A 13,437-nucleotide genomic window follows, 5' to 3' on the forward strand; every position below is an offset into this window, starting at 1 on the left:
TGCCTGGTGGGATGGACTGGCCAACTTGGAGCGGGGCCTCCCCTTCCAAGCAACATCCCCCTAGGTGGTACTGACCACCGATGCCTCCACCTTGATTGGGGAGCACTTGTGGGCAATGCCCACACACAAGGCATGTGGTCTGAGCAGGGGGCAAGTTGTCAGATAAATTTCTTGGAACTGCGAGCGATCAGGTATGCCCTCTCGGTATTCCAGGATCGCCTGGCTCACAAAGTGGTTTTGATCAGTCTTTGGTCAAGGGCTTACTGTACGCATATCCTCCGCTCCCGCTGGTGGGGAAGACTCTCGTGAAGCTCCAGCAGGACAGGGGCACCATGATTCTGGTTGCCCCATACTGGCTGCAACAAGTTTGGTTCCCATTCTGCGTGACCTATCGATCCGGGAGTCTATACGTCTGGGCACCTCCTCCAACCTGATCATGCAGGATCAGGGCAGATTGCGTCCCCAAACCTCCTGTCACTGGCCCCTCACTGCCTGGATGTTGAGAGGGGTAGTCTTGCAGTCCCTTGACCTCTCATATAATGTTGCAGGTTCTGGTGGCTTCCCGAAAGCCTTCCACCAGAAAGTCTTACCAGTTGAAGTGGATGAGATTCTCCGTATGGTGTGACGTGAAAGGCCTAGACCCTTTCTCGTGCCCCACTCTTCAACTATTGGACTATTTTTGGTCCCTCTCGGAGTCTGGGTACAGACCACCTCGATTACAGTTCACCTGAGTGCTATCAGTTTTTATCACCAAGGGGAAAAATGGCGCACCCATTTCTGTGCAGCCTTTGATGGGCTGCTTCATGAGAGGCCTGTTGCAACTAATGCCCCCTCTGCCTCATCCTGTTGTGTCCTGGGACCTCAACATGGTTCTAGCGCAGCTCTTGCAGTCTCCTTTAGAGCCTATGCGCTCCTGCAAGCTTAAACATCTCACCTGGAAAGTCATTTTCCTGGTTGCGGTCACTTCCGCTCGCAGGGTCAGTGAGCTTCAGGCGTTAATGACATATCTGCCCTATACGAAGTTCTTCATGACAGGGGTGGTTCTACGCACTCACCCTAAGTTCCTACCTAAGGTGACTGATTTCCATCTCATCAGTCCATAGTTTTGCCCACCTTCATTCCGAGGTCCCATTTCCACCAGGGTGAAAGGGCTCTACACAGCCTGGTCTGCAAGCGTGCTCTTGCCTTTTATCTTGAGTGCATGGCAGCCCAGAGGCAGCCCAGGCATCTCTGTCTCCTTTGATAAAAACAGACTTGGTGTTGCAGAGGACAAGCAGACCCTGTCCAGCTGGTTGGTGGACTGTATATCCTTCTGCTATGAGCAGGCAGGCCTCCCGCTTGGAGGCCGCATCAAGGCATACTCAAGCCATGGCCACATCGGTGGCACACTTTTATGTGGTCCCCATTGCTGAGATGTGCAAGGCTGTGATGTGGAGCTCCCTACACACGTTTGCCGCCCATTACTATTTAGACAAGGATGGTCCACATGACAGTATCTTTGGCCAGTCTGTCCTTGTTAATCTATTCCAAGCATAAGAACCCAATTCTCCCTACCTAGGGCTCAGTATCTGGTTTTTGCTGCCTCCTGTTTTCACCCTCAGCACTTCTGTTGTGGCCGTTGGCACGTAGTTAATTGCTGTTGGTCCTGCTATAGCCGGGAGCAGCTAATAGCTTGGTATTCACCCATTTGTGAGGACTACCATCCTGCTTGTCCTAGGAGGGAAGCAGAGCTGCTTACCTGTAACAGGTGTTCTCCTAGGACAGCAGGATGTTAGTCCTCAGGAAACCCACTTGCCACCCCACGGAGTTGGGTTCTCCATCTGTTTGTTTTATTTTTTTCGCTCATCTTTTTTCACGAAGATACAAGACTGAAGAGGGACCCCCATATGGCCGCACGGATAGTGGCATGCTGGGCAACCTCAGTGTGCCAAAGTTTCTAGGAACTTTGACCAAAGTTTTCTGTGCCGGGCTCCATCTGATAATGTCACCCATCCTGTTAACATCCTGCTGTCCTAGGAGAACACCTGTCACAGGTAAACAACTCTGCTTTACTGCAACATCCGATTTGAATATTAAATCGGGCTTCAGGAAGAGGTGGATTGGAGTGCGTTAATGGAGCTCCCGTTTAACGCGTGCGAATATTGCGTCGGCCAGAATGTGTACTATAAACATTATCCTCAAGTTTTTCTTTGGTCAGTGCTGCTCCCATTGGGCACTCTCATTACCCACTCCTCTAGATAAATAATGCCCCTGCCTTTCTGAAATGATCCTGCTACTCCTTCAGCTACTGCCATGAGGGGGTGAGTTTGGATGTATGTGGGGAAGGCAGAGGACAATTTCAGGTCATTGTTTAAAAAGTGTTTTAATGTGCTAAATTTAACAGCCCATTTTTTTTTCAACCTGAGTGTCTACACAGCTGTTTGGCATTGTTTGTTGATTGTGATAGTTTAATAAGAATAGTGTAATTATGTGTAATTTTGTCAGTATTAATCATATAATGTTTTCGAATGACTAATGATATATTTCTTATTCAACCCTTGAGTGTTCTAGATACTTACTGTTGATTCATCTGTCCATCTTTGTATGCGTTCAGTTTATTAACTACTAAGAATGTTTGGTTTGCATTTAAATACTGCAGTAGAATGTATCTTTTTTTTTTTTTAAATCAGATGGTAGTCTGTTTCTCTGTACAGTGAAAAAAATATTTTCCCTTGCTATCAAACTAAATTTCTTTGATTTGTTTTAGCTTTTATACTTTGCTTCTACTGCATTCAGTTATGATCAGTCACGTATAAGATCTTTTTTCTATGGTTAGTCTAAACCTTTATTTTAATTGAACATTTAAAGAAAATGGCTTAAGACCTCTGAAGTACAAATTGAGTTCTTCAGGGTAAAAACTGTCTTAAGTATTGGAGAGCTCATTTTGTGATTCCATACTCGTTGAATTAGAAAGTCAGTGTTGATTTTTACTTATTCTGTCATTTGAGACTTAGGCTTTGACATATAAAAGGGCTTAATTGAAAATTTAAAAAAAAAACCTGATTTTTTTTTTCCTTTAACAGATTGCTTTATAAATGAAGATGGGTGTGTGGAACCTATTTCATCACCATCAAAACCAGCAGCTTTAATGAATCCAGTAACTAATGATTTGTATTCAGTGGGTAAGGCTTTCTTTTGTGATGTGCTTGATTTTTATTTATTGATTTTTTTATTGATTTCAAAATATATCACAAAGATCAATCTTTGCTTAAGTAACATGATACATCTCATGAAACAGAAATAGGAAATTACTAATAATACACAAAGAAATACACATTCTTAATACATCTTATGTATCCTTTAGACCCCAAGCTATTGGGGAGAGAGTCATATTTAAGGAGAATTATAGGAAACAAATATAAGAAATAGCATAGGATAAACTGCTACATATTACATATTTATTATGTCAGTACATTGGTCCCAATTTCCTTGAATCAATGAACTTTCTTAACTGTTCCGGCGCAGTAAAGACAAAATTATCTCCTCTCAACTTCACCAAACATTTAGCTGGATATCTTAAGAAGAAAGAGGCCCTTAAGGTCAGGGTTTTTTGTCGTAGGGCTAAGAAACCTTTTCTTCTTTCCTGGATCATCTTTGATAGATCGGGGAAAATTCTCACTGGTTGACCCATAAATAGGCTATTAGATTTTTTAAAATACTTCATGACTGTACCCAGATTGTTATCAGTCAAAAAGGTAATCAGTGGTGTGGCCCTTTCTAAGATTTTATAATGTGAAGACTCCAAATAATCAGTGAGATTTTCCAAATCCACAGCTTGTATCTGCACTTGAGGTTTCACGCCAGTTGGTAAAAAATACAACTTATCCAAGGGGGGAGTCTGATCTGAAGAAAATTCTAGTATTTCCAAGAAATACCTCCTCAAAGTAATACGCGTTAATTCCCCCACCACCTTTGGAAAGTTTAAGAAACGTAGATTCAAGTGCCTTAATCTATTTTCTGTGTATTCAGTCCTTCTATTCAGGGTGTCTTCATCCTGAATAAGGGAACTTTGCACCCCTTTAATCATCCTCAGTTCTTCCTCAATACAAGTAAATTTCTCTTGGTTTTCTTGAATTTGCACTGGATTATTTTTTTGACACTGTTTCTAGTTGCTGCGATAACACCGATATTTTCATGGAAGAGTCAGTTACCGCATTTCCCATATTTTTAACCAAATCCCATATTGATTCAAGCGTTACTGTTGCTGGTTTTGGGATCAAAGTAAAGGGTATCTGAGCTGAACTCAGCCTCTCACCTTCTCCTCCACCAACAGATATTCCCTCAGCCGGTAGCCTGTACGTATCTCCGGTTGAGGTTTCTAGCATTTCTGGTGCGGATCTGCACCCTGCAGTCGCTCCTTCAGGGCACAGCTCAGTAACAACCTCTCCGAGGCTCTGGCTGGTCAGCGTCTGCAGGCGTTCTCGCTCCTGCAGTGGAAGCCTGACATTCAAAAAAAAACTTAAAACCTGGCTCTTTAGCCAAGCTTTTCCAGGACCATGATCATCATTTTTTCCCCTCCAACCAGCAAGAACATATCTTCTTCACAAACCCCCATTTTCCATACCACTACCTACTTCGGTATCTAATCTCTTGCTGCAGGACACTTGAGACTTTCTCACTTATACGTTATAATTTTTATGCTCAATAAGACCTGTCAACTTAATTGTTTAAGTCTTTTTTTTTTTTTTTTTCTCCTTTATCTTTTGGTCATCAATGTTACAACGTTATTGTTAAATTTTGAACTTATGTACACTGTTCCAAGTTTCATAACCTTGTTCTATGTAATGCCTTTTGGCAATTTTCATGTTCTGTTTCAATGTAAACCGATGTGATCTTTATTTCATATAGGAACACCGGTATATAAAAATCTAAAAATAAATAAATAAAAATCTAACGGGCTCATGGACACTTCTTCCAAAGCTGAGGGGAGCTCTCCTCGGCAGCTGGACCTCCTGGCCCAACTGTTGCTGTTGCCAAACATTGCTGTATGGTCTGCTGCCCAGAAAGTGTAGGGGGGGTCTAAAGGAAAGATTTTGACATTCCCCTTCCTTTTCGCCGGCAATAAAACTGAAAAAACAAAAGCGTCGAGTGTTAGCGTTCTGATGCCATCTTGGCTCCTCCCCTCCACAGTGATGTGCTTGATTTTGAACCAATCCTCTTTCACCAATAATGCCTGTAGCCACCTGCGCAACTCCTGCCACACCGGTAACATAAGTGTATAGCATGCCAGACACATAGCTATATGAGCACCTACTTGTTTATTGGGACTTCTGTGAAAACATTTTCAAATAGGTATGCTTTTAAGATTTATAATTTGTTTTCATTGGCAGTGTTTGAAAATTAGCAGAGATAGTGCTTGTTATGCTGGACATATTGTCCGCATTTGATACAGTTGATCATGAGATTCTTTTGTATAGATTGAAGAAGATTGATATTTTGGGCACTGTTAGATAGGATTTTAACTATTGCCAAACCAAGAGACAGCAAAAGATAAATGCCAAGGAAGGCAGTTCTGACTGGTTTCTGATTGCATTCAGGAGTTCCTCAGGGATATGCCCTTTTGGTCCTTCTTTTTAAAATATATTTCCTAGCATGTAGACAGATGGACTCACCAGTGGATTATGCTGCCCTGCCAGCAGATGGAGATGGAGCAAACTGACGTCACAGTATATATTCTCCTGCAGTGTCCCCAGCCTGCCAGTATTCTCTATCTCCAGCAGATGGTGGACATGCATTTCCCTATGGGGATTGCTGTGAAACTTGGAAAGAGAATTTTAAATTGAGAATCGAAAGCCCTGTTCTTTTAGGACAAGCAGGATGGTAGTCCTCACAGATGGTTGATATCAGATGGAGTATGGCATGCAAAACTTTTGTCAAAGTTTCTAGAACTTTGACTGGCACACGGTATGCCCAGCATGCTATTATCCTTGCGTCCACGCAGGGTTCCCCTTCAGTCCTTTTTTCTGCGGTGTTAGTTGCCGCGAGGTGCTGGAAGTCTGCTCTTTAAAAGTATTTTTTTCTTAAACTTTCTTACCCGGTTTTCTGGTGTTTTCAGTGTCTGGACGCTCTTCTCAGGTCTGTGTCCCTCCAGCAGGTATGGTAGGTTTGCTTTTTGCCTGTATATTTATATTGGCCTATATATTTATATTGGCAATACGGCCCGCGTGCAGGAGGTCGCTCCCGGACCCCCGCTGGACTTTTGGCAAGTCTTGTGGGGGTCAGGAGGCCCCCCCAAGCTGGCCAAAAGTCCCTGGGGGTCCAGCGGGGATCCAGGAGTGATCTCCTGCACTCGTGATGTCGGGAGACAGGAACCAAAATGGCACCGGCGCTACCTTTGCCCTGTCATATGGTAAGGGCAAAGGGCCACCGGCGCCATTTCTATTAACGCAGCCGTGGCCCGAGAGCGGGAGATCGTGCCGGGTCCCCCCCACTGGACCCCAGGTAATTTAAAACATTTTGGGGGGGTTCGGGAGGGTGGGGGATTTGTTTTAAAGGGTCGGGGTGGGTTTTAGGGTTGTTTTGGTGTGCCGGTTTTCCCGCCCTCCCCCGATTTACGATTTTTGACGATAAATCGGGGGAATTGCTATTGTATCGCGGCTCTAATGATTTTTGACGATTTAAAATATATCTGACGACTGTTTTAAATCGTCAAAAAACGATTCACATCCCTATTCTATATGTTCTGTGATTTTGATGTTTAGAACACTTTCCACTATTTTTCCTGGCACTGAATCAGGCTAACCGGTCTGTAGTGGCCCGGATCGCCTCTGGAACCCTTTTTAAATATGGGGGTTACATTAGTTATCCTCCAGTCTTCAGGTACAATGGATGATTTTAATGACAGGTTACAAATTTTTACTAATAGGTCTGAAATTTCATTTATTAGTTCCTTCAGAACTCTGGGGTGTCTACCATCCGGTCCAGGAGATTTACTACTCTTAATTTTGTCAGTCAGGCCTACCACATCTTCTAGGTTCACCGTGATTTGGTTCAGTCCATCTGAATCATTACCCATGAAAACCTTCTCCAGTATGGGTACCTCCCCAACATCCTCTTCAATAAACACCGAAGAAAAGAAATCATTTAATCTTTCCGCGATGGCCTTATCTTCTCTAAGTACCCCTTTAACCCCTCGATCATCTAACGGTCCAACTGACTCCCTCACAGGTTTTCTGCTTCGGATATATTTTAAAAAGTTTTTACTGTGAGTTTTTGCCTCTATGGCCAACTTCTTTTCAAATTCTCTCTTAGCCTGTCTTATCAATGTCTTACATTTAACTTGCCAACGTTTATGCATTATTCTATTTTCTTCTGTTGGATCCTTCCTCCAATTTTTGAATGAACATCTTTTGGCTAAAATAGCTTCTTTTACCTCCCCTTTTAATCATGCTGGTAATCATTTTGCCTTCTTTCCCACCTTTCTTAATGTGTGGAATACATCTGGATTGTGCTTCTAGGATGGTATTTTTTAACAATGACCACACCTCTTGCACACTTTTTAATTTTGTAGCTGCTCCTTTCAGTTTTTTCTAACTATTTTTCTCATTTTATCAAAGTTTCCCTTTTGAAAGTTTTGCACGAGAGCCATGGATTTGCTTATTGTCCCCCTTCCAGTCATTAAATCAAATTCGATCATATTATGATCACTATTGCCAAGTGGCCCCACCACAGTTACCTCTCTCACCAAATCCTGTTCTCCATTGAGAATTAGATCTAAAATTGCTCCCTCTCTCGTCGGTTCCTGAACCATTTGCTCCATAAAGCTATCATTTATTCCATCCAGGAACTTTATCTCTCTAGCGTGTCCCGATGATACATTTACCCAGTCAATATTGGGGTAATTGAAGTCTCCCATTATTACCGCACTACCAATTTGGTTAGCTTCCCTAATTTCTCTTAGCATTTCATTGTCAGTCTCACCATCTTGACCAGGTGGACGGTAGTATACTCCTATCACTATAGTCTTCCCTGACACACAAGGGATTTCTACCCATAAAGATTCAATTGTGCATTTAGTCTCATGCAGGATGTTTATCCTGTTGGACTCTATGCCATCCCGGACATAAAGTACCACACCGCCTCCCGGGTGCTCCTCTCTGTCATTGTGATATAATTTGTACCCCAATATAGCACTGTCCCATTGGTTGTCCTCCTTCCACCATGTCTCTGAGATGCCAATTAAGTCTATCATCATTCACTGCTATACATTCTAATTCTCCCATCTTACTTCTTAGACTTCTGGCATTAGCATACAAACTTTTCAAAGTTTGTGTTTTGTTTGTATTTTCATTCTGCTTTTTAATTGATAGGGATAAGTTAGAATTTTTTAGCTCAGGTGAGTTTTTAGTTACAGGCACTTGGACTACTTTTCTTATTATTGGAACCTCACTGTCAGGATGCCCTAATTCTAATGCATCATTAGTATCCTTTGAAGATACCTCTCTCCGAACCATGCACTGCTGAGTGACTGTCGGCTTTCCCCTTTCTTCTAGTTTAAAAGCTGCTCTATCTCCTTTTTAAAGGTTAGCGCCAGCAGTTTGGTTCCACCCTGGTTAAGGTAGAGCCCATCCCTTTGGAAGAGACTCCCCCCCTTCCCCAAAAGGTTCTCCAGGTCCTAACAAAACTGAATCCCTCTTCCTTGCACCATCGTCTTATCCACACATTGAGACTTCGGCGCTCTGCCTGCCTCTGGTGACCTGCACGTGGAACAGGGAGCATTTCAGAGAATGCTACCCTGGAGGTTCTGGATTTAGGTTGTCTACCTAAGAGCCTAAATTTGGCTTCCAGAACCTCACTTTACTTGAGTAAAGGCTTTTGAAAATTGCTACAACAGTAATCTTACATTTACGTGCATAACACCTTTGAAAATCACCTCCTAAGTTTTTACCAAAGACAGTGTCTCAATTTCAGTAAAATTCAATTTTTCGCTAGTTTCTAAAACCTCACATTTTTAAAGCAGAAGCAGCTCTTCCTTCCCTGGACTGTATTTATTTTATTTATTTAAAATTGTTATAGTCCACAACTTTGGAACAAATTTGTCCAGTATAGATAAGCAAAATAATAATAAATGTTATAAATTATTTATACCATAAAATTAGACAATAATAAAACATACATAAACAGTCAAAACAAGAAAAAAATACAATTAGCTAACACTAAAAACCAGCAGAGCTTTGCTTTTTTATTTAGAACAATTTTCAGAAAATCATCCGTTACTGTATTTGCTATTGAGAAAAGGTTTTCCAATTGAGCAACAGACTTTATCTGCATAGCTGTATAGCCCATTATTACATGTTTATAGGAAAACACCTTATGACCCAAAGTAAAAGCACATCATGTAAGAGCAACTTCAACATCTGTGGCTCATCTGTTTGGCTTCAGTACCAGAAATCTGTAAGGCAGCTACTTGGTCTTCTATTCATATTTTCACCAAATATTATTGTCTCAATGAGAATCTCGTACAAACAACTATGGCCAAGGATTTTTGAGAAATCTATTTAAGTAACATCTTCAACTTTCTCTGAAGCCTTTGTTTACTGGGTTGCAACTATTCTGTATCCAACAAGTATTTATTTCATTGCAACCCTTAGCCTGGGCGTCCCACTGGTGTGGTTGGACTTGTCCTGTTTCCATGGAGAAAACTAAGTTGCTTACCTGTAATAGGTGTTCACTGTGGACAGAAGGACAGACCAGCTATCCAGTCCCATCCTCCATTCCATAGAGATGAAACTTCTAATTATTCTACTTGAAAGGCACACAGCAGTGGTGCAGAAGTTCCCACACATTTTTTGAAAGATTTTTTTGATTTATCTGGCCTCTGAGAGCCCGCATGTGGCTCAGGACCATGCAGTGATGTTGCCTAATTATGTGCATAATTTGTCCTACTGTCCATAGAAGACACCTGTTATAGGTAAGCAACTTCGATTCATTATCCTAGTTATACTTTTCCCTATCATCCCTGGGCTCTGGCCATCACCTTGCCTCACTTTCTCTACCTTGAAATCATTGGATATAATCATCCAAAAGTCTTTTTCCTACTGTGTACATGGGTTACTCACCCTCAAATGTGTAGTGCTTCCTTGGATTTCTGTACCTAAAATACATAATTTAATTTTTTTTTTGTTTTAGTATTGAAACTTAGCTGCCTACTCCTCAAGCTTTCTTAGATTGCTTCTTTTGATACTTATTCCCTCAGTCATGTCCATTCTGCTGCAGATCTTAGCATTATCCACAAAAAGACACTTCCTCCTATCCCTTTTGCAGTGTTGCTCACAAAAACCTTGAACAAAGGCAGCCCCAAAAATTCTGAGCCACTCCATTTACTATCTTTTTTCAAAATGAGTTCCATTTAACACCTTGTTCTGCTATTTGTCCCTCAACTAGTTTCTAATCCAGTTCACCACTTCAGTTGATCCGAGTCTTCTATGTGGTACATTTTCAAAGCTTTGCTGACATCTAAGTACACTACATCCAGTGCCTACTCCTGATCTAATTATCTGGTTACCCAATCAAAAAACTAATCAGATTGGGTCATATGATGATGAGTTGCATGTGAACGGACGTGCCCTGCTTGAGCTCTAGACCCCTAATTCTTTATAGTTTTACATCCACATCAAAAATTAGCTGCTAGGCACTTATATGATGTCTAGAGATGTGCCTTCTAAGTCTGTTCCAGCGATGTGGGCTGATCAGCCGCCGAAACCACAAAAATCCGGAAACAAAGCGGTCACTGGTAGAGGGGATGAAGCTGAGGAGCATGCAGCAAAGGAGAAATGGCTGGCCCTGATCTCTCCCGTTGACGCTTATACGTAGCTGAAACAGCTGTTTGAGGCTTTCTCGGCAAAGCTTACCTCTACAATCAACAGTGAATTGGCCGTTGTTGTGGAGAAGATTGCTGATTTGATTGCGACTCTGCAGGATAACCCATCTCAGATTGAGGGCCTTGAAACGCAAATGGAGGAGGTCAAGATGTCCACCACTGAGGGTAGTAGGTTGAGAAGTTAGATAAACGTCTTGCAGTAGCTTTGGAAATAGTGGGCGCTGCCAAAATATCCAGCTAGTTGGATTCCTGGAGGGTGAGGAGGGGTCTAACCCGAAAGCGTTTTTTGTGTTGGATTCCTTAAACTTTGGGCCTGGAGGAAAAAGGAGGCTGAACTAAGATCACATAAGTACATCGGGCTCTTGTGCGGCCCCCCCCCCCCCCAGTGCCGGGCAACTGCCCGGCAACATTCATCATGCAAGTGCATCGATTTCCCGATAAGATCCATGTGTTGAGGCACACAAACTTATTATTTATTTATTTATTTAATTTATTTAAAATTTTTGTATACCGACATTCGTTAAGAAAACATCACATCGGTTTCCATGAAACATAAACTGGCCAACGGGGCTTTACAATGAAACTGATAAGAGAACTGGGCAGGGGGAAGAGGGGGACAATGAGGGGAAAAACTGTACAAATAGATACGCGTAATAAAATTGTTAAATATAAGTAATGATAAATTATGTACAAATATTAAATACTTGTATATAAAGCAAAATTATGTACAGGTAAATTATTTACAATGTAGGGTTCTGGGGTGGGGGTTTGGAGGGGGAAATCGGGAGTATGCTTGGGGGGCGAGGGAGGGGAGATAGGTAACTTGGCGATCTTCGTTTTAAAGGCAGGAAAGTAATGTTCTTTCAGGACTTTTCTGTTGCCACACAGAAGCGGCGGGCAGAGTACGGCCCTGTCAAGGAGCTGCAAAAACGTGGGATGGCCTATACGCCGCTTTAGTCAGCGCGTCTCCGGGTCACCCTTAGTAATTTATTTATTTATTTTTAGATTTTTTTATACCGGTGTTCCTGTATGAAATACAGATCACATCGGTTTACATTGAAACAGAACATAAATTTTTGCCTAGAGGCATTACATAGAACAAGGTTAAGGAACTTGGAACAGGGTAAACTAGATCAAAATTAACATTGTAATGTAAACGTATTGGCTAACAAGTCTCATTTAGCAGAATAAACAAAAAGAAACATAAAAGGAAAACAGTAGATGTCACATGAGACCTGCAGCAAGAGATTGGATACAGAGTCAAGTAGAAGTATAGAACCTGGGGAATGCGATGATGATGATGCGATGATGAGGAAGAGGAACTCTTGCTGGCTGTCGGGAAAAAAGTGCTTATGGTCCTGTAAAAGCTTGTTTAAAGAGCCAGGTTTTAAGTTTCTTTTTGAATGTAGAGTGGCAGGTCTTAGACTGATATCTGGCGGGAGCGCGTTCCATTGAATGGGTCCAGCAGTAGATATGGTACGTTTATGAAGCAAGGATTTTGTTGAGGGAACATAGAGAGTGCCTTTATATGCTCCTCTGATGGGTCTAGCTGAAGAATGAAGACGTAGTTGGGTGCTTAAGTGAAGAGGGGATATATTGTGAATTGATTTATGAATTATTGTGAGCACTTTATAAAGAATACTTTGCTTAATTGGAAGCCAATGGAGAAGTTTGAGAATGGGAGTGATGTGATCTCTTTTATTCGTATTTGTAAGGATTCTAGCTGCAGAGTTTTGTAGCATTTGGAGGGGTTTGAAGGATGAGATTGGGAGGCCGAAGAGAAGCGAATTGCAATAGTCGATTTTTGATAGTATAATGGCTTGAAGAACCAACCGGAAATCATTGAAATGAAGAAGAGGTTTCAGCTTTCTCAGGACTTGTAGCTTGTAGAAACAGTCTTTAGTAGTGGTGCTTATAAATTTTTTAAGGTTAAGCTGATCATCTAGAATGACGCCTAGGTCTCGTACCTGCGGAGAGTGATTTAATAAAGGAATAGTTGCAGTGAGTGGGTTAGCTGGATTTAGCAACTTGTTGTTGTTGTCCTGATTGATGATTAGGATCTCGGTTTTGTTGTTGTTAAGAATAAGGTTAAGGCTAGCAAGAAGATGATTGATTTGTTGCAAGCAATTGTTCCAATGAATCAGAGTTTTGTGTAGAGATTCTCTGATTGGGATGAGTATTTAGATGTCATCCGCGTAAAGGTAGTGGGTTAGATTTAGTTTAGAAAGTAGTCGACAGAGAGGTAAGAGATAAATGTTGAAAAGGGTTGGGGAGAGAGAGGAACCTTGAGGGACCCCCTGGTTGGATGGGACCGGATGAGATTCTTTGTTGTTTATTTTTACCTTAAATTGTCTATTTGTCAGGAAGGACTTGAACCAGCTGAGAACTGTACCCTTAATGCCTATGTCTGCCAGACCTGTTAAAAGAGATGAGTGGTTGACAGTGTCAAAGGCCGCAGAGAGATCTAAAAGTATCAAGAGATGTGGTTGTTTTTTGTCCATGTTAGCTAGAATAGTGTCGGTAAGAGAGATAAGTAGGGATTCCGTACTCAATGATTTACGAAAGCCGTATTGGGAAGG

At 41.8% G+C, this 13,437-nt stretch overlaps 1 protein-coding gene across 4 annotated transcripts in view; it reads left to right on the forward strand.

Moving 5' to 3' along the window:
- The window catches only part of CENPC (centromere protein C), a 526,811-nt gene that overhangs the window by 362,016 nt on the left and 151,358 nt on the right, over positions 1 to 13,437 (forward strand). For 3 of the 4 annotated variants that reach the window (XR_003856588.1, XM_029600831.1, XM_029600842.1), the window contains one exon: positions 3,063 to 3,161. The exons of the other annotated variant lie outside the window; for it this stretch is intronic. Coding sequence is in view for 2 of the 3 variants with exons in the window: in XM_029600831.1 (XP_029456691.1) it covers positions 3,063 to 3,161 (99 nt within the window). In the remaining variant the exon portion in view is untranslated. The remainder of the gene's footprint in view (positions 1 to 3,062; positions 3,162 to 13,437) is intronic. 4 annotated transcript variants of the gene reach the window in all.

This window comes from Rhinatrema bivittatum, chromosome 1, assembly GCF_901001135.1.
Source record: "Rhinatrema bivittatum chromosome 1, aRhiBiv1.1, whole genome shotgun sequence".
Classification (NCBI taxonomy): Eukaryota; Metazoa; Chordata; class Amphibia; order Gymnophiona; family Rhinatrematidae; genus Rhinatrema; species Rhinatrema bivittatum.